At 64.8% G+C, this 25,933-nt stretch overlaps 1 protein-coding gene across 2 annotated transcripts; it reads left to right on the plus strand.

Moving 5' to 3' along the window:
* Positions 1 to 565: 565 nt before the first annotated feature.
* PLCD4 (phospholipase C delta 4) lies at positions 566 to 19,346 on the plus strand. 2 transcript variants are annotated; one of them, XM_039494867.1, is made up of 16 exons: positions 566 to 669; positions 5,234 to 5,292; positions 6,770 to 6,928; positions 7,172 to 7,400; positions 7,772 to 7,901; positions 9,133 to 9,364; positions 10,514 to 10,715; positions 11,827 to 11,971; positions 12,871 to 13,023; positions 13,936 to 14,100; positions 14,922 to 15,069; positions 17,133 to 17,249; positions 17,743 to 17,921; positions 18,231 to 18,366; positions 18,486 to 18,635; positions 19,154 to 19,346. In XM_039494867.1, exons 2-16 carry the CDS (start codon positions 5,268 to 5,270, stop codon positions 19,252 to 19,254), a joined length of 2,271 nt encoding a protein of 756 aa, XP_039350801.1. In that variant the 5' UTR covers positions 566 to 669; positions 5,234 to 5,267; the 3' UTR covers positions 19,255 to 19,346. The 2 variants fall into 2 exon arrangements, with proteins under 2 accessions (XP_039350801.1, XP_039350802.1); XM_039494868.1 differs by lacking the exon at positions 12,871 to 13,023.
* Positions 19,347 to 25,933: the final 6,587 nt, after the last annotated feature.

Raw genomic sequence — 25,933 nt, forward strand, 5'->3', positions numbered from 1 at the left:
TTTGCTGAGTTACAAGGCGTATCTGCCTCCTCTCCATGGGTCAATTGTAGCTGATGGTCCTTAATGGGCCCTCAAGCAGGCCAGGCAGAGCTAACACCAACTTGTCTGGGGTGTCACCGAGAAGCACAGCACAAATCTGAAATACAGACAGTACAGAGCCAATACTCATAACTTCAACTAAAAATGACACACACACCCAGACAGCATCATCTTAACCAGCCACCCCTAACCTGGTCTTAGACACCCTAGATGACCCCCTTTACATAAGATTTGGTGCCACTACGGGACCTTGGTTGCAACCCTGTTCTATATGGTCCCAGTTCATATCAATAACGTCACAGGTCCAGGTGATTCTTACAAGGGATCCAGGCCCAGGTGAGTTCATGTGCTGTGGGGAAGGCGAGTCGGGGGCTGGGGGGATTTTCCTCTCCATCCCCAGCCAGCAGCTCCCTGCGCCGGCCCTGCAGCAGCTGAGCGGCCCGCCAGTGGCAGGGTGACAAGGGAGCCCTTGGCTCTGTGCCTTTAAGGGGAGAGCCAGAGCCAGAGCCAGAGCTGGGCAGGGCCGGGCTCATTTCTCCTCGCAGCTCAGCTGCTGGGTCAGTAGCTGCCCTGAGAGGAGAAGGGGCCGGACCGCGGGGAGCCCGCTGCCGCGGGAGGCACCAGCCGCTGGTAAGGGAGGGCAGCAGCTCCGCTTCCCGGGGATGTGGGGGGTCGGGGGCTCGCTGGGCAGCTGCCCTGCGGCTCCGGTGCCTCCTGCAGCCGCCGCTCTGGGCACCGTCCCGGCAGAGCCGCGAGGCGCCTGCGGGGCGCTGGGGGGGATGCGGGGGACGTGCGGGGGGAGGCGGCCTGGCTCCCGCTGGGTTTCTCGCTCTCCCAAGGTCGGTGCTGCGCGGCTGGACACTTTCCCAGCCGGTCTCCTGTGGCCTCAGTTACCCGCTGGGCTGGGCAGTGCCCGGGGCTCTGTGCCGCAGCCCCTGTGGCCATCTGGGCACTGGCAGCTCCAGGGGCTCTCCCGGTTCCCCCCCCCCCTTCGGCTCCAGGATCCGGCTCTCAGAGGTGCTCAGCACCCCCCAGCCATGGCACTGCAGCCACTCAGCACCGCTCGGGGGGATCGGGCCCTGGGTCTCTTGCCACCCTCCCCAGCTTCTCAGGCAGGAGCTGCTGCCCCTGGGAGCCTTGATGCCCAAACGCCATGGTGATGGGCCTTTCACAGCTCGCTGGCATGCTCCACAGGGTGGCAGGGACGGTGCCACCTTCTGGGGGGCAGAGCAGGGGTCAGGCCAGATCCCTGGGGGCAGATGATTGCCCCTCTCCAGCCGCTTCCACCTAAGGATCCCAGAGTACATTGACGCACTCAGCTCCCCACAGCCTGCCACAAGCGGGGGAAACTGAGGCACAGGGCGAGGAAGAGACTTGCCAAGGTCCCAGTGTGAGTCTGTGGTAGCCTGGAATGGAAGCCAGGCAGCCCGACTCCCGCGTGATGCCTCAAGCAGGGCTCAGAGCAGCCCCCGCGGGACGCTCGCACTCCCCAGATCTGTGGGTTCAAATCCCCGCAGGGCCTTTCGCTCGTCCCCGTTGGCCAGGCCGTTCGCGGTGCTCCCGTGTCCTAGGACAGCATGGCCCCGTCTTCCTGGCTGGGGCAGCGGCCTCACCCTGGCTCGCTGCGGGGTTTTGCAGTTAGCAGCCAAGGCCCCCAGCTGCAGAGGGCCCTGGGGCCCCCCCATCATGCAGCAGTTCACTAGCCCTGACCCCCACCCCCAGGAACCCCCTGCTCACAGGGGCGGCTGCTTGGCAGCATCTCCCATTTCTCTGCACCCTGGTGGGAGAGACTTACTCAGCCCCCTCCCCGCCAGCACAGCCCCGTTCCCGCCCTCTGGCCCCCACCCAGCAGCGCCATCCCCTGCAAACACCTGCCAGCAAACCGTGATCAAAGTGGGACCCTTCGCTCTGCCCCGTCCTCCCCCCTCCAGACCCTGCAGCGGCTGGAACCCCCCCTGGCTCTGCTGGGGCAGTGAAGTGAAATCCATGGGGCTGGGCCGGTTCCCACCAGCCGAGGGGCCCGCCCCCACCAGGCGCTAGGGCGCTCCTCCCCCGTTCTCCACGGTCCCCCAGGCCAAGCCCTTTCCCTGCACGGGCGGGACGGCGGTTCTTGCCTGGGTCGGAGACGTTCTGACCTGTGACCCCTTGCGGGGAGGGGGGAGGCTGAATGACTGGGCAGGTGGACGATCTCAGCAGGGCCCTGTGGGGTGCAGGGGGGAGCCAGGGGCCTTGGGAGCACCCTGGCTTTGGGTGCTCTGCTGGGGGGCCCAGAGGGCGGCCAGGTGGGGAGAAGTGAGGGGCGTCTCTCCTCCCGCTGGCCTTGCCCTGGGCAGAGCAGGGCGAGGGGCCGTGTGTCCCCAGCCCCGGAGAAGGGTCGGAAAGAGGCGAACACCAGAAGGGCCCAGGAGCAGAGCCCAGATCAGAGACAGTCGCCCAGTTCCCCCGGGGTTGAGCCCTGGTGTTTGGCTAAAGCCCCTTCCCCCAAGGCAGCCAGGGGCAGCTGGAGGCTGCCCCACGGCCCTGGTTCAATCCCCTCGGTCAGGCTGGCTGGGGCAGCTCCCGCCCGTGAGTGCCGACCTCCCTCCGGGCAGACGCCACGCAGGGGGGTGCTCAGCAATGAGCTTGCACCGAGCCAGGGACAAGGGGCAGGGAGAGCTCAGGGGTTTGAGCACTGGCCTGCTAAACCCAGGGGTGTGAGGGGCCACTTAGGGATCTGGGGCAAAATCAGTCCTTGGTCCTGCTGGTGAGGGCAGGGGCTGGACTCGACGACCCTGCGGGTCCCTTCTGGCTCCAGGAGGCAGGTCTAGCTCCATAAATCCTGGGCCCCCCGGGGCTCTGCAGCCGAGCCACCACCCAGACCACCTGGACTGTGCGTTTGTCCTGCCAGCCTGACCTGGGCTGCTTGCCCTGCGCTGCCCAGCCTGGCTACTAGCCACGGATGGGCCCGTCCTCCATGCGTCTGTCTAGCCCCTTTGAACCCTGTTCTAGCCTTGGCCTCCACTACGCCCTCTGGCCAGGAGTTCCCCAGGGTCAGGGCGGCGCGAACACACACTGTCGGGTGGTTCTTGTAAACCTGCTGCCTATTAAACCCCCCTCGGGCCTTTCCTGCAGCCAGAGCTTGCTGCAGGGCCAGATGTGCAGCTGAAGGGCTGAAAGACGTGACTGGAGATGGCTGAGGGCAGGCAGGCCCTGACAGCCCCCCGGGCTGCTCTGCGGGGCACCCCAGTCCTGTTTTTAAACTCCCCCGCCCTGCTATCCTGGCCCCGGGGCTCCCCCAGCTCTGCCGGTGCCCCATAATCCCAACCCACAACCCCGATATCCCAGCCCTGGGCTCCCCCAGCTCTGCCAGTGCCCCATAATCCCAACCCACAACCCTGATATCCCAGCCCTGAGCTTCCTCAGCTCTGCCAGTGCCCCATAATCCCAACCCACAACCCTGATATCCCAGCCCTGAGCTTCCTCAGCTCTGCCAGTGCCCCATAATCCCAACCCACAACCCCTGCTAGCCCAGCCCTGGGATTCCCCAGCTCTGCCAGTGCCCCATAATCCCAACCCACAACCCCTGCTATCCTTGCCCTGGGGCTCCCCCAGCTCTGCCAGTGCCCCATAATCCCAATCCACAACCCCTGATATCCCAGCCCTGGGATTCCCCAGCTCTGCCGGTGCCCCATAATCCCAACCCACAACCCCGATATCCCAGCCCTGGGCTCCCCCAGCTCTGCCAGTGCCCCATAATCCCAACCCACAACCCCGATATCCCAGCCCTGGGCTCCCCCAGCTCTGCCAGTGCCCCATAATCCCAACCCACAACCCCTGATAGCCCAGCCCTGGGATTCCCCAGCTCTGCCGGTGCCCCATAATCCCAACCCACAACCCCTGCTAGCCCAGCCCTGGGCTCCCCCAGCTCTGCCAGTGCCCCATAATCCCGACCCACAACCCCTGCTAGCCCAGCCCTGGTCTCCCCCAGCTCTGCCGGTGCCCCATAATCCCAACCCACAACCCCGATATCCCAGCCCTGGGCTCCCCGAGCTCTGCCAGTGCCCCATAATCCCAACCCACAGCCCCTGCTAGCCCAGCCCTGGGACTCCCCAGCTCTGCCAGTGCCCCATAATCCCAACCCACAACCCCTGATAGCCCAGCCCTGGGCTCCCCCTCCCCCAGCTCTGCCAGTGCCCCATAATCCCAACCCACAACCCCGATATCCCAGCCCTGGGCTCCCCCAGCTCTGCCAGTGCCCCATAATCCCAACCCACAACCCCTGATAGCCCAGCCCTGGGATTCCCCTCCCCCAGTTTTGCTGGTGCCCCTCACTCCCGACCTGCAGCCTCCTGGTGCCCCAGCCTTGGGCTCCCGCTGCCCCAGCTCTGCCAGTGCCCCCAATCCCATGTGCAGCTCCCCCACTGCTGTAGCAACCTTGAGTTAGCTACAGACTCAGGACAGCGGCAGAGATGAAACCAAGAGAACCGCTGCTCGCCGCAGCCACTCTGTGCCCCCGGGCAGGCGGGGCCAAGGCCACCGTACCAGCTGTCCTGACCGAGGGGAATCAGAAGAAACAAAGTGTGTGAGCTACACAGCGAACAAACGGGACCCCATCAACAGACCGCGGTGGCAGCCGGGCGAGTGCCAGTCCCCCACCAGCAGCGGTAACACAAAGGAGAAGTGCAGACTGGTCTGCAGGCCAGCGCGCCGCAGGGCCTACGAGATCGAGCAGGCTGCAGTGGCCTGACGGTGAAGGCCACATCCCTCGGCTGGGCTCTGTTCAAGTCACCCGGCCCCAGCCAGTCCGCAGCCGTGGCCCAGAAGCTACAACAACTGCAAAGGCGGTTGAAGGAAAGATGGAGCAACCGGCGTGGAACTTGGAGCGGGGGTGGGCTGGCATTTGGAGATGGCACCAGGCAGTCAGTCTGTGTGCACATGGCTGGAATGCCGATGTCACAGCACCTCTGTCACCAGTGCCCTTAATAAGAGGTAATTTTGTTTCACACGCCTGGAGTCCTGTCGTGTTATCATCCTGTGCATGGTGTTATCCTGTCCTGTCGTGTTATCATCCCCTGCTATTCCAGCCCTGAGCTCCCCCCAGCTCTGCCGACACCCCGTCCTGCTGCAGCATGCCATGGTGCCAGGGGCAGGAGCTGGCGGGATAAGCCAGGCAGATGTGACTGTATTTAATGACTCTGGTGTTTTCTCTTGCTAGATGCCCGTCGGGCCAAGCCCCTGACGACAGCCCCATGGCATTGCACCTGTACAGCCCCCGTGAGTGTCCCTGGAGCTTCCCCAGGCTGAATGGTGTGTGGGCGGGGCAGGAGTGAATGACTTGGGTTTGGGAGAGTCACGGGGGGCGGGGGTCAGACCCAGTCACAATCCCGCCAGCACTGGTGTGGGGGGAGCTGCCCCCTGTGGTGTCTGGGCCCCGGCCTCGTCCTGATCCCTGGGTCTGTGGGCCGTGGAGCTCAAGCGAACAGCGAACCTGAAACCGGGGCTAGAGCGGTGCACGCAGGGGCGGCTCTAGCCATTTCGCCACCCCAAGCACGGCGGCATGCAGCAGGGGGCGCTCTGCCGGTCGCCGGTCCCGCGGCTCCGGTGAACCTCCCGCCGACGTGCCTGTGGATGCTCCACCGAAGCCGCGGGACCAGCGGACTCTCTGCAGGCACGTCTGCGGGAGGTCCACCGGAGCCGCCTGCCGCCCTCCCCGCGGCGTGCCACCGCAAGCGTGCGCTGGGGCCTGGAGCCACCCCTGGGTGCACGCCAGGCGGGGGGAGAGCTCAGACAGCTGGGGCAGAGCTGAGCCGGCCAGCCAGCATCTGGGGCTCCTCGCGGTCACTCCTGGTGCGACCCCAGGGAAACTGGGCGAGCTACAGCACTTCCCCCATGGCCACTAGGGGGACCAGATGTCCCAATTTTATAGGGACAGTCCCGATATTTGGGACTTTTTCTTATATAGGCTCCTATTAACACACACACCCCCCGTCCCGATTTTTCACACTTGCTGTCTGGGCACCCTAGTGGCCACTAGCTCTCCCCGGCCGGGTGAGCGGATCCCTCCAGGCCAGCCGGGGAGCAGGGCCCATACGGGAGAACAGAGGCCCCCCGGACATGGAACTACCACTCCCAGGAGGCACCCGGCACAGGGACAGGAATTCCAGTCGGGGTCAGTCTGTTCCAAGGAGCTGCCCCAGGTGCCCCCAGGGCCGCTCAAGGGACGGGTGGAATTCACCCGGGCTGCTCAGGACGGGGTTCTCCACACCACGGAGGAGTCTGGGCCCCTGGTGTAAATCTGCTGATTCCGCCCGTTTGCACCAGCGGAGGAGCTGGCCCCATGTAACGGGAGCGTGCGGACTCTGAGCTCAGCCACCCTGGTGTGACTCTGGAGTGACCCCGCTCCTGAATCATTGTAACTATGGCCGAATTCCCCCCTCCCCCACCTTTCGGGGTGCTGCGGCCATTGTCCCGTAGCTACAAGTGCACGTAGGTCTATCACGGGCACCAAAGGGTTAACGGTGTGGTAGGTTTGCGCCAGTGACGCTGGTTGCATGACGGGGCTCCATTTGTCGTGCCCCTTTCCGAGGAGGCCGATGAGCCCCAGTGGGACCCTCAGGAGCCGGCTGGGTCACGGGGGGCAGCGGTCAGCCAGCCAGCACGGTGCGCCTGGCGAGGGTGCACTCCCATGGCGGGTCACTCCCAGCGGTGCCGCCTCCCCGGTCCTCCCTCGCTCAGCACCTGCCGCCCGCAGGCCTGCAGCTGGATGAGACCCTGGAGCAGATGCAGCAGGGGACTCTGATGCGGAAGGTGAAGTCCAAGAGCTGGAAGAAGCAGCGATACTTCAAGCTGCAGGACGACTGCATGACCGTCTGGTACAAGTCCAAGAAGACTGGCAACACCAAGTATACCTGTGAGTACAGCCACTGCTGTATGCCAGCCCACTGGGCACTCAGTAGGGTTCAGAGTGAACGGTGTGCGACTGTGTGCGCACAAACCAAGGTGTGTGTCTGGTGGGTGTACAAACATGGGTATGTGCATGGTAGGCGTGTGGTTGTATATACGGGTGCTTAGGGGTGTGTGTGTGTGTGTGTGTGTGTGCGCGCGCATGCAGTAAGGTGCCCCCTCTGGAGCCTGACCCATCCCTCCCTCCCAGTCTCCATCAGCGACGTGGAGACGGTGCGGGAGGGGCACCAGTCCGAGGTGCTGCAGAGCCTGGCTGAGGAGTTCCCGCCCGAGCACTGCTTCACCGTCGTCTTCCACGGGCGGCGCGGGAACCTGGACCTGATCGCCGGCTCCCCCGAGGAGGCGCAGTGCTGGGTCCGGGGCCTGCGCCGCCTGGTGGAGATCGTCACCAAGATGGACCAGCAGGAGAAGATGGATCAATATCCTTCCGCCGGCCTGGCCCTGAGCCCCGGCTCCTCCTGCCCCCTCGGTGCCCTTCCACCCACCCAGAGGGGCAAAGCCAGGGGGCAGGGCTGGGAGACACCCCCGTCAGCCTGGGGGATGGGCCTGCCTGCCTCCCTGTCCCCTGGGTGTCTCCTCCCCAGTGGATGGGGAAGGGCCCCTGGGGCAGGGATGTGCCATGTGCTCATGTCCTGGGGGCACTGGGAGCTGGCGGGCGTTTAGCTAGGTCAGTGAGGGGGGTACCACCGGTGCCCATAGCCTATGGACGGCACCCGCCTGTTCCCCTCCCCCGCCTCAGGCAGGGAGCTCTCAGCCCCCCGTCCCGTCGCTTTCCTTAGCCCCCCGGCAGGTGGATCTGCGACTGGTTCCACAAGGCCGATAAGAACAAGGACGGGCGCATGAGCTTCAAGGAGGTGCGGCAGCTCCTCCGGATGATGAACATGGACATGAACGAGGACCACGCGCTGCGGCTCTTCCAGGTGGGCACCGTGCCGGGGGTGCCAGCCCTTTCCTTGCCCCCAAGGACTGGCCACCCCCACCCAAAGGCTGTTTCAGAAGGAAGCCCTCTGACGGAGCAGCTCACAAGGGGCTGGTGGGAGGCCGGCCACTAGGGCTTTCCCCGTAGGGCAGGGTGGGGGGTCCTTGTGTCTCTGCTGGAGCCCACATGGGTCCAGCCAGTGATGGCCTCACTCTTCTCCCTCCCTCCCGCATGCCTGGCATCGCCCCGCCTGGCAGCCAGCCGCAGAGGACACACTCGAGAGCCGCTTGGATTGAAATCGGCTCCTTAGCCCAGCATCCGTCCATCCACCTGTCTGCACCATCCATCCGTCCATCCACCTGTCCGCATCCTCAGTCTATCCATCTGCACGCATCATCCATCCATCCATCCCATCATCCACCTATCCACCCAATCACCCACCCATCCTTCTGTACCCATCATCCGTCCATCCAGCCATCCACCGTCCCATCATCCACCTATCCACCCAATCACCCACCCATCCTTCTGTACCCATCATCCATCCATCCATCCATTCATCCATTCATCCATCCACCGTCCCATCATCCATCCACCCATCCTTCTGTACCCATCATCCATCCATCCATCCATCCACCGTCCCATCCTCCACCTATCCACCCGATCATCCATCCATCTGTACGAATCATCCATTCATCCCATCATCCACCTATCCACCCAATCACCCACCCATCCTTCTGTACCCATCATCCGTCCATCCATCCATCCACCGTCCCATCATCCACCTATCCACCCAATCACCCACCCATCCTTCTGTACCCATCATCCGTCCATCCAGCCATCCACCGTCCCATCATCCACCTATCCACCCAATCACCCACCCATCCTTCTTTACCCATCATCCGTCCATCCATCCATCCATCCATCCCCATCATCCATCCATTCACCCAGTCACCCACCCATCCATCCATATGCATCATCCATCCATCCACCATCCCATCCTCCATCTGTACCCATCATCCATCCCTCCATCTCTTACCATCCTTAACCCACAGAGCAAGGATGGTAAATAAAGGCCAGCTCCCTCTGTGGGAGGTGGAGGCGATTTTGGTAGCGGCCCCACTCCTGACGCGTGGGGTGGTCAGTGCTACGGGGCAGTCGGTGCCAGGGGCAGGGGGGGCATGCGCTGGCACTGTCGGTCCTGCAGCCTCCCCCTGGCCCTGCTCTCGCTGCAGATGGCTGACGGGTCGGAGTCGGGGACGCTGGAGGGCGAGGAGTTCGTGCTGTTCTACAAGGCGCTGACGCAGCGAGACGACGTGCTGGGCGTCTTCCAGGCGTTCTCCCAGGACGGGAAGAAGCTGACCCTGCTGGAGCTGGTGGATTTCCTGCAGCAGGAGCAGCTGGAGGGGGAGAACACGCAGGAGTTCGCCATGGAGCTGATTGCCAGATACGAGCCGTCTGAGAGCGGTGAGGGTCACGGGAGGGGACCAGCCCCGGGGCCGAGGCAGCTCATTCCCTACAGGGCCCGGGCAGCTACACGGGGCTCTCGGCCTTTCCTGGGGGTGGGGGGTTCCCAGCCACATTCCCTCCCAGACTGGGAGCACGGGGCTCACCCTTTCCAGGATGGGGCCCCCTTATTCAAAGCCCAGTTTTCGTGATCCCCTGACAACTGCTGTCACAGTAACAGTGAAAAGTGCATGGACGCCAACGGTGCTGTGCCAGTGTGCCTGCCACGTGGGTGTGTCTGGGGGGGACAGGGACCCTGCAGGGGCCGGGCACGTGGGGGGTGATGGGGGATTGTCTGTGCCTGCCACGGGGGTGTGTCGGGGGGGGACAGGGACCCTGCAGGGGCCGGGCACGTGGGGGGCGATGGGGGATTGTCTGTGCCTGCCACCTGGGTGTGTCTGGGGGGGACAGGGACCCTGCAGGGGCCGGGCACGTGGGGGGCGATGGGGGATTGTCTGTGCCTGCCACGTGGGTGTGTCTGGGGGGGACAGGGACCCTGCAGGGACTGGGCACATGGGGGGCGATGGGGGATTGTCTTGGTATTAACTGGCTGCAAAACGCTGCTCCAGGTCAGTGCCGCTTGGGAACGAGACGGACCCTGGCGCGCACCCTCCTGGGAGCCGGCGGAGCCCTGCTCCCACCTCCGCACTGCGCCGCTGATGGCAGCCGGCCGCGGGCCCAGGGCAGAGTCAGATCCGGGCCGTGGGAACGGGCGGTGAGAATCCGGCACTGTCGCGCCGGGCCTGCCGCGTCGGGGGCCGGGATTCTGGCAGCAACAAGGAGCAGGATTTGCCCAGCAGGATTTATTCTCGTCACCCCCCAGCGCTGCCCGGTGCCTGCGTTTCTCAGACTCGCTAGATGTTTAGTGATTTTTCCCTCCCTCTTACTGTGGTCTCTGGTGTTTGATTAGCTCTGGTCATTGCCAGGATCCCTCTTCTCCCCTTTTGGGAAGATTGGCACCACGCTTGCTTCCCTCCAAGCAGCTAGGAGCTCCCCTCCTGCCCTGGGCTCAGGGCCCTGCAGGCCACGGGGCCCTCGCCGGGCGGGGTGGCTGGACCCAGCTCCCTGGTCTCTTGACGCCGCGCTTTGTCTCGGCTCCTTCGGCTCCAGCCAGGGCGCGCCACGTGCTGAGCCTCGACGGCTTCCTCCTGTACCTGCGCTCGCCGGAAGGTGCCATCTTTAACCCCGTTCACGGGCCGCTTTGCCAGGACATGACACAGCCCCTCTGCCACTATTTCATCTCCTCCTCGCACAACACCTACCTGCTGGAGGACCAGCTCCGGGGCCAGAGCAGCGTCGAGGGCTACATCAGGTGCGTGAGGAGAAGGCAGCTGCTCCCGAAGGCGTCGCCTGGTCTCCCTGGGGGGCAGCGTCGGGTATGAAGGGCTGGGGGGGCCTCTGGGCTCATCCTGCCCCGGTGTCTCGGCGTGGCGGGACGGGAGCTGTGGTTTTGCTGGAGGTGCAAACCCAATGCCTGACCACGTAGGATTGTCGGGTCCCCCTGCCCCCTTTCAGCAGAGCCATAGGGCCAGCCCCACCTACCCTGGCCAAGTTCAGTGTGGGAAAGTTCATTCTCCCACCCGAAGCCCCTGCCTGGATGGGGTATTCGGTCGCTGCCTGTCTCGTGGAGCATTGCTGGGAGCAGCTGCCATGTCCCACTCAGAGGTGGCTGCATCACTGTGGGAGGCAGGGCCGTCCCTGCAGGGGGATCAGCATTGTTTGCTTCGGGGCCGAGTAGGAGGCACTGGGCTGGGGCACGCTGCGGTGGAGTCGTTAGCCCCCGGGAGTAGGGGACAGAGGGAGTCCATCGCTGGCGGCGTTACTCCTCTGTGTGTCCCAGCCGCAGGAGCGACGGCCGGGCCCCATTGTGCGTGCACGGTGGGGACTGTCCCTGTGCCAAGAGCTGGCAGCCGACCTGGGCACAACAGGCAGGAAAGTCGCTATTCCAGAGGGAGAACCGAGGCCCAGGGAAATGCAGCCACTCGCCCGTTGGTTGTGGCAGAGCTGGGAGCTGCCCCGGGTTTCCCCAGGCCTGGCCAGTCCTGGCTGCCCGGCAGCCCCGGCGTGTTACCGTCAGAAGCACCGTGGAGCAGGGGGCAGCTCAGGGGGGGTTGGTGAGCGGGTTAGGCCGCGGCGAGCCAGCGTCGCACGCCCCAGGGAGCAGGGCGGTGGCACCGGTGGGGCGCTGAGCAGCCGGGGGGGTCGCCAGAGGGCGGTGGCACCGGTGGGGCGCTGAGCAGCCGGGGGGGGGTCGCCAGAGGGCGAGGCGGCGTCGCACGCCCCAGGGAGCAGGGCGGTGGCACCGGTGGGGCGCTGAGCAGCCAGGGGGGGTCGCCAGAGGGCGGTGGTACCGGTGGGGCGCTGAGCAGCCAGGGGGGGGTCGCCAGAGGGCGAGCCGGCGTCTCACGGCGTCTCCTTGGCAGGGCTCTGAAGCGGGGCTGCCGCTGCTTGGAGGTGGACTGCTGGGACGGGCCCAGCGGGGAGCCCGTCGTCTACCACGGCCACACGTTCACCTCCAAGATCCCCTTCCAGGACGTGGTCAGCACCCTGGGGCAGTACGCCTTCCAGGTAGGGCAGCCCCCGCCAGTAGGGGGCGCTAGGTGGCGCCACGGGGCAGGTTCTCAGCGGGGGTCACGACGGGGTGCAGGGGGTCAGGAGCACCCTACCCGTCTCCTTGTGCCAAGCGGGTCGGGGGGTCCCCCTATGGGAAAGGCCAAGGCCGGCCCTGCCCTATGGCGTGTTTGCAGCGCCCCCTCGTGGTGGCAGCCCCGTCCACGGGCTCGGCGCTCAGAGGTGGCTGCCCCAGGGTGGCAGGGGAGCAGCCACTCGATGGGGATTAACAGCGTTGGGTCACCTGCCCAAACCCCGGCACTGGCTGAAGTGCGGCATGATCCAGGCCCCAGGTTTCTTCAGCTCCATTCGGCTTCCCTCCCGCCCTGTGGGACGGGGACGGGGGCAGCGGGGACGGGGCGAGGTCGTCACTGCAGCCTCATGTCGCCGGGTTCTGCTGCAGCGCGAGGCGGCGTCGTGCTGCAGGGAGCAGGGTGGGGTATAACTAGGGGCGGGGCGGGGTGCAAGGCTGCAGGGAGTGGCGCAGGGGGCTCGACGGGGCAGGGGCTGCAGGGAGGGGTTGGGGGCTTGGCAGGGGTCACGGGGCTGCAGGCAGGGGGCGGGGGCTGCAGAGAGAGGGTGGGGGGCTCAGCAGGGGTTGTGGGGCTGCAGGGAGGGGGCAGGGGGCTGGGCAGGGGGCAGGGGCTGCAGGGAGGGGGCAGGGGGCTGCGCAGGGGCGGGGGGCCAGGGCTCTCTCCCCCCTACTCAGGGCTGGCCCGGCTGGCACTGTTCGGCCTCGCCCCCTAGGAAGCCAGGCGGGCTCTTGCCCCGCTCGGTGCCCACGGGGACCCGGAGGCTCCGGCCTGGTCTCGGCGCCTGCCCCAGGGACCAGCAGCCGCGGGCTCTTTGCTTGGCAGGCGTCCGACTATCCCGTCATCCTGTCCCTGGAGAACCACTGCGGCCCGGAGCAGCAGCACCTCATGGCCCAGCACCTGACGGGCATCCTGGGAGAGCGGCTGCTCACGGCCCCCCTCGACGCCCGCGACCCCCCGCAGCTGCCTTCGCCGGAGGTAGGGGATGGGCGGGGGGGGCTGTCGCTGGGGGGCCCGGCCCACGGCTCGGAGCTCCCGGCTCGGCCATCCCGCCCCCCCGGGGACGCCTGCCCCCCGCCCCCGCACGCCACCCCTGAGCAAACTGCCGAGAGCGCAGCAGCCGTTCCCGCAGGGCCCTGGCTGGGGCTGGGGCCGTGCTGGGGGGCGGGCGGGGGAGTTGCATTTCCCCCCGTCTCCAGGGGGGGCGCTCTCCTGCCTCCGTCTGCACCGCCATCCCCACCCACAACGTGTCCGTCCGCCCTGCCAGGCCTCCTGCATCCCTCCCGCCATCCATCCCCTGCATCTCTCCTCCCTCCTCCTCCATCCCCTGCATCCATCCTCCGCCATCCATCCCCTGCATCCATCCTCCATCCATCCCCTGCATCCCTCCATCCTTCCTCCCCTGCATCTCTCCCTCCTCCCTCCCTCCATCCCCTGCATCCATCCCGCCATCCATCCCCTGCATCCATCCCGCCATCCATCCCCTGCATCCCTCCATCCTTCCTCCCCCCTGCATCTCTCCCTCCCTCCATCCCCTGCATCCCTCCCTCCATCCTTCTCCTCCCCCTCCATCAATCCCTCCCCTGCATCCCTCCCTCCATCCCCTGCATCCCTCGCCATCCATCCCCTGCATCCCTCCATCCTTCCTCCCCTGCATCCCTCCCTCCCTCCATCCATCCCCTGCATCCCTCCCTCCTCCATCCATCCCCTGCATCCATCCCTCCTCCATCCATCCCCTGCATCCCTCCTCCTCCCTCCCTCCATCCATCCCCCTCCCTCCATCCATCCCCTGCATCCCTCCCTCCCTCCCTCCTCCATCCCCCCTGCATCCCTCCATCCTCCCCCTGCATCCCTGGCCTCCGCCCACCCTCTCTCCCGGGTGTCCTGCAGGAGCTGAGAGGAAGGATCATTCTGAAGGGGAAGCGGGCAGAGAGCCTGGCGCACTCGCCGAGTGGGCAGCCGGACGAGGCCCCGGAGGGGGAGGCGTCGGAGGATGATGATGGGCTGGAGGCGGAGGAAGAGAGCCTGAGCCAGGAGGCCAAGAGGAAGGCCGAGGTACAGAGCCGCCCTCCCCCAGCCGGGAGCACCGCACCAGGGCGGGGGGCTCCGTGAATGGGTGGCTGCTCCCGGCGGGTGCTGGCTCCCAGCTGGTGGCGACATCCCCCAGGGACAGCTCCGTGCAGTGGGCCGACACCCACCCGCACCCCACACTGGGGCTTCCCGGGGCTCATCACCCCTGGGTGCTGGGGGAAACGGCCTGGCTCCGAGCCGCCATAACCAGCCAGGGCGCCTGGGCCTTGGCCCTCTCCATTGGTCTGAGCTTCTGCCAGGAGTTATCCCGGCCTCCTGGGCACCCTGAGATCGGCTGCCCAGGGCTCTGCCCAGGACTGCGGGCAGGGCCGGGGCAAGGATACTTTGTGCCCTAGACGAAACGTCCACCTTGTGCCCCCCACCCCCCGACAACCTCCGAAAACTAGTAACCTCAGCATTGTAAACAGCCTGGGAGAGCCCCGCTCCCGGCCTCCTCCTGCCCCACGGCGGCTACGCTCCCCCTGCCCCTGCTCAGGCCGCCCAGCTCCCCCCGAGCAGCGCCCGGGTCCTGCTGCTCTCGGCCGGCGGGTGCGGGCCCCCAGCTGAGCCCGGTCCCTTGCGGCTCCTCCGCGGCGGCGGAAGCCCGAGAGGAGGGGTGGCCCCCGGGCAGGGGGGAGACTCTGAGGTGAGGAGGCCGCTGGGTGTGCCCGTGCCAGCCCCGGCAGGCGCAGCCGCCCCACCTCGGTGCCCACGGCCCATCCCGCCTGCCCAGCTGGTGCTCCCGGTGCCGGCTCCTCCGGCTGTCAGCCCTGCCCCCAGGCTCTGACCCGCTCGGCCCTTCGCAGACGTCCCAGGCCCAGGAGCTGTCCGACTGCATCGTCTACTGCCACAGCGTCCCCTTCGGCGGCTTCCAGCCGGCGCTCGCCCGCCGCCGGCCCTACGAGACGGCCTCCCTGCCCGAGGCCAAAGCCAGGAAGCTGGTCAAGGAGGCGGGTAAGGGGGGATTGCGGGGGCAGCGAAGGGGTGAAATCCCAGCCGCTGAGAGGAGCGTCCACGGGCTCCGGGGCCAGCGCGGGGCTCTCCTGCTGGGACCCCAGAGCTCTGGCAGGGGGTGTGGGACACCCAGCTCGGCCTCCCGGCCGGCAGCAGCCCCCCAGCCAACCGAACTGGGTCCTGTTCCCGACGGGCCAGATCGCCTGAGATCCGATGGATACAGCCCCGGGCTGCGGGGCAGGACCTCTGGGTTCTCTCCCCAGTTCTGGGATGGGAGTGGGGTCTAATGGTTAGTGGGGGGTGGAGCTCGGAGCCAGGACTCCTGGGTTCTCTCCCTGGCTCTTCCATTGCTTCCCTCTGGGAGCTTGGGCAAGGCCCTTCCCCCACCCCGTGCCTCAGTTTCCCCTGCCACCCAATGGGGCTGGTGATACTGACCGTGCTTTGAGATCTGGGCAGCGTGTCGCTGATTCCCAGACCCACCGCAGAGGGGAGAGTCCTGGGCCTGCGTCAGACGGGCTCAGCCCAGATGGTCCCTTCTGGCCGTCAGTGTCTGGATCCGTGGACGGACAGCCTCAGTAGCGAGGCCCCAGGTGTGTGGGTCACAGGGACCGAGCTTTGCCCCCCCACCCCCAGCCAGGGCAGGGCAGTGCCAGGCCAGAGGGCAGCTCTGAGGCCGTCGGCTCCTCGCAGCCTGGCAAAATCCACTGCCCTTGGCAGCCGGTGCCCCCAGCCCCTCGGGGGCTCACTGCGGAGCCTGCGCCGCTCCGGCCAGCGGGGAGAGCCCCACGCCCAGCCCCACGCCCAGCTCGTCCGCCAGCCTCTCGTGCTGGGGCAGCCCAGGCCCATCGGCTCTCTGCACAGGTGGTGGGGGGGCTCTGTGGGTAGAGGGTGGGTGAGGGGTGTTTATGGGGAGATGGGGGCCCTGTGGGGGGCCAAGGGGTCTCTGAGGGGGAGGTGGTTGGTCAGGCTGTGGGTGGGCAAGGGGGTCTCTGAGGGGAGGGGTAGGTCGGGCTGTGGGGAGATGGGGGCAAGGGGGTCTCTGAGGGGAGGGGTAGGTCGGGCTGTGGGGAGATGGGGGCAAGGGGTCTCTGAGGAGGGGTCGGTCGGGCGGTGGGGAGCCATGGGGTCTCTGAGGGGGAGGGATCGGTCAGGCTGTGGGCGGGCAAGGGGGTCTCTGAGGGGAGGGTCAGCTGGGCTGTGGGCAGATGGGGGCAAGGGGTCTCGGAGGAGGAGGGGTTTGTCGGGCTGTGGGGGCCGAGGGGTCTGTGAGGGGGAGGGGTCAGTCAGGCTGTGGGGGGGTGAGGGGGTCTCTGACGGGGAGGGGTCGGTCAGGCTGGGGGTGGGTGGCTGTGGGTCCCTGCAGGCAGCTTGGGGGCCCTGTGGGGGAGGGATCGGTCAGGCTGTGGGGAGATGGGGCGAGGGGGTCTCTGAAGGGGCGGGTCGGTCAGGCTGGGGTGCCTGCAGGCAGAGCGGGCCCCGTGGGGAGGTGTCGATCGGGCTGTGGGGAGATGGGGGCGAGGGGGTCGGTCAGGCTGTGGGGAGATGGGGAGGCGAGGGGGGTCTCTGAGGGGGGGTCGGGCGGGCTGGGGGTGAGCGAGGGGTCTGGGAGGGGTCAGCTGGGCTGTGGGGAGATGGGGAGGTGAGGGGGTCTCTGAGGGAGGGGTCGGTCGGGCTGGGGTGGGCGAGGGGTCTGAGAGGGGTCAGCTGGGCTGTGGGGAGATGGGGAGGCGAGGGGGGTCTCTGAGGGGGGGTCGGTCGGGCTGGGGTGGGCGAGGGGTCTGGGAGGGGTCAGCTGGGCTGTGGGGAGATGTGGAGGCGAGGGGTCTCTGAGGGCGGGGGTCGGTCGGGCTGGGGTGGGCGAGGGGTCTGGGAGGGGTCAGCTGGGCTGTGGGAGGTGGGGAGGCGAGGGGGTCTCTGAGGGAGGGGGGTCGGTCGGGCTGGGGGTGGGCAAGGGGGTCTCTGAGGGGGGGTCGGTCGGGCTGGGGGTACCCGCAGGCAGAGCGGGGGCCCTGTGGGGAACGGGATGGCGAGGCTGGGGGGTCACCGTCTCCTCCTGCCCCCAGGGAACGAGTTTGTCCGTCACACCGCCCGGCAGCTGACGCGGATCTACCCCAGCGGGCTGAGGACCGACTCCTCCAACTACGACCCGCAGGAGATGTGGAACGTGGGCTGCCAGCTCGGTAGGGCCTGGCTGGGACCCGGGGGGGGGACCCGGGGCCCGAATCCCAAGTGAGCGTCCCAGGGTCCTAGGGACCCGGCCTGGAGCATCCCGAGGGAGAGCCGGGCGCTGGCCTGTTCGACCCGACCGGGGCCTGGCTCAGCTGGGGCCCGGTAGGATCCACCAGCGGGTGCCGGCCCCTCTGACTTAGTGCTGCAGTGGCAGTAGGGGGCGCTGTGCTGCCAGGGGCCCCCCTGAGAGGTAACACTGAGCCCCCCCCAGCCCATGAGTGTAACCAGCCCCATGGGCTGGGGTCCTGGTTAAGTGTCCCCGGCCCTGGATACAGCAGCGTCCTTCACTTCCTGTCCTAAACGGCTGTGCGCTGGTTCAGCGGGGTGGGGGAGGAAGGGTTAACGAGCACATGTTCTGAGAGCTCGTGGGGAGCCCCGGCTGGAAGGGGTGTCCGGGTCCCTCTGCCGGAGCCCCACAAGCCCCGACCGCCTCCCTCCCCGCAGTGGCCCTGAACGTGCAGACGGCCGGGGTGGAGATGGATCTGTGCGACGGGCTCTTCCGGCAGAACGCCCGCTGCGGCTACGTGCTGAAGCCGGCTTTCCTGAGGGACGCGGGAACCGCCTTCGACCCCAACGATCCCCGGAGCGGGGCCGGGGGCGGCCCATGGAGCCTGGCGATTCAGGTACGCCAGCCTCCCGCAGGGGTGCTGCCCGGGCGGGCGCCTCTCTCCACTGGTAGCAGGGGGCGCCTGGTGCTATGGGGCTCAGCTGGGCGCAGGGGAATGGGGGAGGTGTCATTGTGCCCCATGGCAGGCTGGAGCCAGGCCCTGAGGCCAGTCCTGGGTGCAGCGTCCCGGGCAGTGTTCGGCGAGCAGCCTGTCCCGTGCCTGCCGAGGACCCAGCTGCTGGCGCTGGCAGAGCTCCTGGGGCCCACGCGGCTGCCGGTTCCCCGAGCTCAGGGGCCCCTGTGCTGCTGCCCGGTGTCGCCGCAGGTCATCAGCGGGCAGCAGCTCCCCAAGGTGGCCGGCAGCAAGGCGAGCGCCATCGTCGACCCCCTGGTGCGCGTGGAGATCCACGGTGTCCCCGCCGACCAGGCCAGGCAGGAGACCCAGGCCGTCGATAACAACGGTGAGTCCGGCCTCGGGCAGGTGCGCCCTGCCAGCAGCCTGCAGCTCCAGCCCAGCGAGGAGCAGGCTCGGGGGGCCGAGGTCCCCAGGCCCTGACCCCATCTCCGCCTCCCCCTCCAGGCTTTAACCCCCGCTGGGGGGAGACGCTGCGATTCAAGGTGCACGTCCCCGAACTGGCCCTCGTGCGCTTCGTGGTGGAGGACTACGACAAGGCGTCCAGGAACGACTTCGTGGGCCAGTTCACCCTGCCCTTCGCTAGCATCAAATCAGGTGAGCGCCAGGCCCGGCTGCTTCTGCACGGCCCACGGCTCCCTCCAGCCAGAGCTGGGGCGCCATGGCAGGGCCAGGGGGAGCGTGCCAGGGCCGGGGGGGGGGCAGTAGCTAGCCAGGAGAGCGCCAGAGCAAGAGCCAAGCCCCGTGCCTCTGATAGTCCCCCCCCGGAGAGAGGGGGGCGTTCGGAGAGCAGCACGGAGCAGGCGGGGGGGCAGAGGAGTGGGGGACCTCCAGCTGGTTTGGGATGCGAGATCCCTGCCCAAGGAAGTGGGGGACGCGTTAGGGGCTCACCAGGAACCAAGAGGGGACGTTGGGCACCACGCTGGAGAAGGGCACGGTACAGATGCTGGAGGGGGGCGGGAGACCCAACACTGGGGGCAGTTGAAATCAGGCTGGAGGAAGCCCCCCTACAATAGACCCCCGGGGAGCATCTCCCGCCCGGGCCCCGGGAGCCCACAACTCTTCTCCAGTGGGGCCTGCCGGGTCCGACCCAGCTCACTGGTGTCTCCCTGCAGGTTATCGTCACGTCCACCTCCTGTCCAAGGACGGCACGGCCATCCCGCCTTCCTCGCTCTTCGTTCACGTCCAAATCACGGAGCTTCCCTCCCCCGAGTAGCAGCCGAGTGGGTCACGCCAGGCCCCTGCACCAGCCGTTAACAGCCCTGTCCCGAGAGCTGCTGGAGCGACCCTGCCCGGCCCCGCCCGCCCCTGCCCAAGGCGGCTTTGCACGACGCTGGTTTGCTTTTGAACCTGCCTGTAGCCGTTTGGGCGGCTGCTATTTGGTGCCCGAGGGTTTGCCCGGCTCTCAGCCGGGCTGGGAGGCAGGTGACTGCCCCTCCCCACGTGGCTCCGACCCCGCATCCCCCCCCCCGCCCCAGGGCTGCAGGCGTGCTCAAGGCCGAGCTGCCAGCTGGGGCGCTCCGGGGGGTTTGCACGTCCTGGCCAGTAGCACCCCGGTTTAGTCACTACCCTTGAGGGGGCTCAGGCTCAGCTGCGTGGCTAGAATCAGGCAGGCTCTGCTGCCCCCCGCTGGGTTGGACAGCGGTGCCCCCAATCGCCCGCCGCGGGCAGCCTCGCGGTGTTCGGCTTGCAGAGCACCACGGCCCAGAACTACGCCTCTGCCCCACAGAGCTTCCAAGGGGAGTAAAGGACAAGAGCCATGTGGGGACAGGCCGGTCAGCGCCCCAGCTGCCTCCCAGGGCTGCGTGGGGCTGGGGGCTGATAGAGGGAGCTGGGCAGCCGTCTACAGGCAGCTCCTCCTCAGCGTAACGGGCAGCCCCAGAGAAAGCACCAAAGTGCCCACTGGACACTGCAACCCATGAGTGCAGCCCGCCAGCCAGAGCTAGAGCCAGGAGCCCCCGGTTCCCAAAGGCCCCGGAAGCTGCAGTGGGAGCAGCTGGTGCCTGGCTCGGCCCTTGCAGGGGCTCTCGGGCCCAGCGGCAAGGCCCGGCGTCAGGTGCTCCAGGAAGAGCTGCTCTCTCCTTTTCAGAGGGTGGGGGAGAGAGGCGCCGAACCCACCTGCTTTGCACCTCTCTTGGGAAGCAGCGGGGCAGGGCTAGGCCGGCAGGGAATTGCCCCAGCAGCTGGGGAAGCCCCCAGGTCCCATGTGTAGAATCTCCAGGGTGCTTGAAGCTGGGGCAGGTTATGGGGCTGCACCCACACAGCTCTCCACACTCCCCGCATGCTGGCTTGGGGGGACACTTTCCTTCCTGGCCCTTGCTGCTGTCTGTCACCCTAAGCTGTAACCCTGCCTCCCCTCCCAGCACAGAGACCTATGGCCACCCAGCCTGGGCAGAGCTCCCTCGCCTCAAGCCCCTCTGGCCAGGGGACGCCGTGCGGCTAGGGCTTAATTTGCAATCCAAGAGGTGCCACGGCACAAATTAAGCCGTGCACACATCCAACAATACAGAGCGTGGGAGCCCACGTCTCCAGCAGCCCGGGGTGTCCCCTGCTAGGCTCACGGCTCCAGTCTCATTCCTCCATCCCCAGCCTTCAGGACCAGTCCCCCGGGGCAGGGGAATGACGAGGAAGTCAACAACCATGGACAAGGGTGACCCAGTGGCTATAGGGTACTTTGACTGTCAGAGTCTTTGACAAGGTCCCTCACCAAAGGCTCTAAAGCTGTCGTGGGCTAAGAGGGAGGAAGGTTCTCTCGTGGGTCAGTCCCTGGTTAAAAGACAGGGAACAAAGGGTAGGAGTAAAGGGTCACTTTTCACAGTGCGGAGAGGTAAATAGCGGGCTCCCCCAGGGGTCCGTACTGGGACCGGTGCTGTTCAGCGTATTCATACATGATCTGGAAAATGGAAGTGAGGTGGCAAAGTTTGCAGACGATACAAAATTACTCAAGAGAGTTAAGTTCAAAGCAGCCTGTGAAGAGTTAGGAAGGGATCTCGCCAAACTGGGAACTGAGCACGAACATGGCAGATGAAATGCAATGTTGCTAAATGCAAAGTGATACATTGGAAAATCCCAACTATATATATAAAACAATGGGGTCTAAATTAGCTGATACCGCTCAAGAGAGAGATCTGAGAGTCAGTGTGGAGAGTTCTCTGAAAAACATCCACTCAGTCAAAAAAGTGAACAGAACGTTGGGAATATCCTAATGCCTGTACCAGTCCATGGTACCCCCACCCCTGGAAAACTGCCTGCAGTTCTAGTCACCCCATCCCAAAACAGAGATAATTGGAAAAGGTCAGAGAAGGGCAACAAAACTGATTAGGGGGACGGAACAGCTTCTGTATGAGGAGAGATTAATAAGACTGGCAAAGAGACGACTAAGGGGGGATATGACCGAGGTCTGTAAGATGACTGGTGTGGAGAAAGTGAGTAGGGAAGGGTTATTTACCCCTTCACATAACACATGAATCAGAGGTCACCTGATGAAATACAGCCAGCTCTCCTGGACTCCTTCCCCCTCATGTTATTCTCCCAGGGGATCCTGCCCATCAGTTCCCTGAGGGAGTCAGAGTCTGCTTTTCTGAAGTCCAGGGTCTGTATTCTGCTGCTCTCCTTTCTCCCTTGTGTCAGGATCCTGAACTCGACCAGCTCATGGTCACTGCCTCCCAGGTTCCCATCCACTTTTGCTTCCCCTACTAATTCTTCCCGGCAGCAGCAGGTCAAGAAGAGCTCTGCCCCTAGCTGGTTCCTCCAGCACTTGCACCAGGAAATTGTCCCCTACACTTTCCAAAAACTGGATTGTCTGTGCACCGCTGTATTGCTCTCCCAGCAGGTATCAGGGTGATTGGAGACTCTCATGAGAACCAAGGCCTGCGATCTAATAACTTCTGTTAGTTGCTGGAAGAAAGCCTCGTCCTTCTCATCCCCCTGGTCTGGTGTCTATAGCAGACTCCCACCACGACATCCCCCTTGTTGCTCATACTTCTAAATTTAATCCAGAGACTCTCAGGTTTTTCTGCAGTTTCACACCGGAGCTCTGAGCAGTCATACTGCTCTCTTACATACAGTGCAACTCCCCCACCTTTCCTGCCCTGCCTGTCCTTCCTGAACAGTTTATATCCATCCATGACAGTGCTCCAGTCATGTGAGTTACCCCACCAAGTCTCTGTTATTCCAATTACATCATAGTTCCTTGACTGTGCCAGGACTTCCAGTTTTCCCTGCTTGTTTCCCAGGCTTCTTGCATTTGTGTCTAGGCACTTAAGATAACTCGCTGATTGTCCTGCTTTCTCGGTCTGAGACAGGAGTCCTCCCCTCTTGTAGTCTCTTGCTCGTGCTTCCTTCCGGTATCCCATTTCCCCACTTACCTCAGGGCTTTGGTCTCCTTCCTCCGGTGAACCTAGTTTAAAGCCCTCGTCACTAGGTTAGCCAGCCTGCTTGTGAAGATGCTCTTCCCGCTCTTCGTTAGGTGGAGCCCGTCTCTGCCTAGCTCTTCTCCTCCTTGGAACACCATCCTGTGGTCGAAGAATCCAAACCCTTCTCTCCGACACCACCTGTGTAGCCATTCGTTGACTTCCACAATTCAACAGTCTCTTCTCAGGCCTTTTCCCTGCACAGGGAGGATGGACGAGAACACCACTTGCACCTCAAACTCTTTTATCCTTCTTCCCAGAGCCACGTAGTCTGCAGTGATCCGCTGAAGGTCGTTCTTGGCAGTATCATTGGTGCCCATGTGGAGAAGCAGGAAGGGGGAGCGATCCGAGGGCTTGATGAGTCTCGGCAGTCTCTCCGTCACATCGTGAATCTTGCCCATGACCCTGCTCTACCCACAGCTCTCTCTGCTCCTTGGTTCCTAATGTTCGGATTACAGGGACGCCTGGCGCAAGAGAGCTCACCCGGGCCAGGCAAACACCTTACCTGGACAAAGCCCCTTCCCAAGGACTTGTCTAATGTGTCACCAAGGCAATCTCCTCCTTGACCCCCGCTGCTCGGCCAGTGATCCAGCAGGATCAGCCCAAATCTCTCCCCAAACACCAAGAGGTTCCTGGCCATGCTTCACGCACAGCCAAGGGGCAGCGGTAGCTGCGAGCACCTGGTGGGGGCCAGGCTGTGCCTCTGACCGCTCCTCCAGGGCTCCCTTCACCGAGTCACTCACAGCAAGGGCCGTGTGCGCTGCTGCATTCCTGTCGCAGGTCTCCCTTCGTTCCCCAACCCCGCACCACGGCCAGGAAGGCACCTAACCCGCTGAGCCTCAGGCTGCTGCCATGGCAGAGAACTACTGCTCCTACTCTGGGCGTACTGCCATGTCGAGCCGCTTCTGCCGCAGCAGGATGTGTCTTGTGGCCTCGGAGCGGCTGGCGGCCTCGGAGCGGCTGGCCTCCACTCCCTGGGTCGTTCAGCAAGATGCAGGTTCTTTCTGGAAGGTGTCACCTCCTAGTACAATGCTGAGCCAGGAATGCTTCGTTCTCATGCAGGCAGCAGGAGCTTGTTACTGGTACATCAAAAAGCCTCCAGCCTGCGAGCTGGGGATGAAGTCTCCCACGCCGGGACGACATCTCCATGGCTTGCTCCAGCTGTGTCTAGCCGCTGGTGCCCGGACACCAAGTTCCCCTATCCACAGATCTCGTATCACAGCTAGAGTTACTGGGATACTCTGGAGGTTCAGAGGAGCTGGGATCTGTCCAGGTGAGGCCATCTCCTCCCTAGCTGAGGCAGCAGGGGCTGTGAGATCTCCCTGTGATATTTACACTGGGGTCACTGCACTGGGGAAAACAGACAAGGGTTTGGTAGGCTACGGAGCTGCCCCAGCACATGCCCGATGGTTCTCCCCATGGGGAGGGTCTTTGCACCTGTACAGCCTGCTGGGTCAGCTGGCCAGGCGGGCTCCCAGCACCCCGACTTGGGCTGCAATGTTCCACAGCCTGCGGGCAGTCCAGGGTCGGGGATGGTGAATCAGTTTGCCATGGCCCCTGCAGTCCTCACTGTGCTGCTGAGGGGCCATCAGCACTAGTGCAGGACTTGTGTGGTCTCCCCCGGGTCCCCTCCCACTTTGTGCCCTGGCTCCTTTCCCGTCTGCCTGACAGTCAGGGGCCAAGAAACCTGGCCAGGTGGCCGTGGATTAAACACTTTCAACAGGAAAACTCCATCACAGTTGTCACAAGCTGACCTCTGATCCGGGGAAGTAGGAGACATCCCTGGAAGCAGGTTACCCCGAACTCCCCAGGCCGGGGAAGCAGCAGTGCTGGCCGCCAGTGGAGACAGGATACCGGGCTGGATGGCCCTGGGCTCTGATCCAGCCTGGCCGGAGCAGCTGTTACAGAGACAATCCCACTCTGTCCAGTCATGCGCTTGGCATCCTCCCTGGAACACGGCCTCGCAGCGTGGCCTCTCGCGGCTGGCCCAGTCGCTCAGATCACTGACGGGCGTGGCATTCGCTGCAGAGGGCAGAGCGCCTCATCGCTTCCCGGCGGCTCTCTCCAAACGGACGAGTGTCCATTACCATCCCCTGCCCCCAGAGCTACTGCTCCTCAGACTCCGGCTAGCCTAGAACCAAAGCCGCTTGTAATGCTGCTGCTCACGCCCCTAGCCACGCAAGCCTGGCTGCTTGCAAACAGCAAAGCCAGAGCTCGCCGCAGGGAGCCAGCGCACAACGGATCCTCTGCATGGACAGCAGGAAGTTAGGGTTCGACGGGCTCCCAGGAGGGGAATTCTATGCAGACAGCTCAAATTCCAGGGGCGGAACAGTGTGTGCTGGTGGAGATGTGGGGGGGGGTTCTGCATGTGAAAGGAAGCCAAAGTTGCAAAGAAACTGAGCCCCACCAGATTTAGTAACTAGTAACGTACCCACCCCATTGCTGGGACTTCCAGCAGGCCCTGGGCTCCCACTGCCTCGGACAGGCCAGCCGGCGCCCGCGGTCTGCGCCTCCCACTGCCTCGGACAGGCCAGCCGGCGCCCGCGGTCTGCGCCTCCCACTGCCTCGGACAGGCCAGCCGGCGCCCGCGGTCTGCCCCTCCCACTGCCTCGGACAGGCCAGCCGGCGCCCGCGGTCTGCGCCTCCCACTGCCTCGGACAGGCCAGCCGGCGCCCGCGGTCTGCGCCTCCTATTCCCTAATGGAGGGCAGGCCCATCTGGACCTGGGGCAGCACCACTGCATCCTGCATGGGATGAGATGGGCTGCACCTGGTCTGGCAGAGCTGAAACGGGTAACAGAGGAGCGCAGAAGTGAGGCAAGCCAGACACCCGCAGACGCAGGCCGAGAGCAGTGCTCGGGTGAGCTGCTGCACGTTCGCCTGAGTAGCGAATCCAGTTTAACCCTGGCCTTGCTGGAGTCTAAAGGCCAAGAGAGGAGTCACCCAGAAAGTATCTGGGAGCCACCGTGCCAGGAAGCTGCGAACACCTCGGATTCCAAGACCACATCCCACCTCCCGAGCAACCAGTGCTGCCTTTCCCCCATCTCCCTGCTTCACTCAGGTATCTTTCTATGGAACGTACCTTTATATGCCATGTAGAGAACAGGCGGCCGTACAAAGCGGGGGTAGCTGTGTCACTGCTCTGTTGCCTTGTACAATCCCTTCCTATAAAAGAGACCTAATAAAATAGAGACCGGTTACAAAGCCAGAGGCTGGGCTGGGCGGTGGCTTCTTTTCATGCTTGTGTACAAATGGTAGAAGTCTAAAAGCTAAGCCGAGTGAACGCGAGTGCCTGGTACTTACTGAGGATATTGATGTAACAGGCGTCACAGACGCATGGTGGAACGACGCCAGTCAGTGGACACGGTAATACCGGGGTATAATAGATAAAGGAACGGCAGAACAGCGTGTGCTGGTGGGGGCGTGGGGGGGGTTCTGCATGTGAAAGGAAGCCAAAGTTGCCAAGAAACCGAGCCCCACCAGAA

This window comes from Mauremys reevesii, linkage group 11 (genome assembly GCF_016161935.1).
Source record: "Mauremys reevesii isolate NIE-2019 linkage group 11, ASM1616193v1, whole genome shotgun sequence".
NCBI classification, from domain to species: Eukaryota; Metazoa; Chordata; order Testudines; family Geoemydidae; genus Mauremys; species Mauremys reevesii.

Coding starts and splice junctions, on each gene's coding strand:
- PLCD4 (XM_039494867.1), top strand. CDS start 5,268: ATGGCATTGCACCTGTACAGCCCCC. Junction 6,929..7,171: donor TGGCAACACCAAGTATACCT/GTGAGTACAGCC, acceptor CCTCCCTCCCAG/TCTCCATCAGCGACGTGGAG. Junction 13,024..13,935: donor CGCAGCTGCCTTCGCCGGAG/GTAGGGGATGGG, acceptor GGTGTCCTGCAG/GAGCTGAGAGGAAGGATCAT.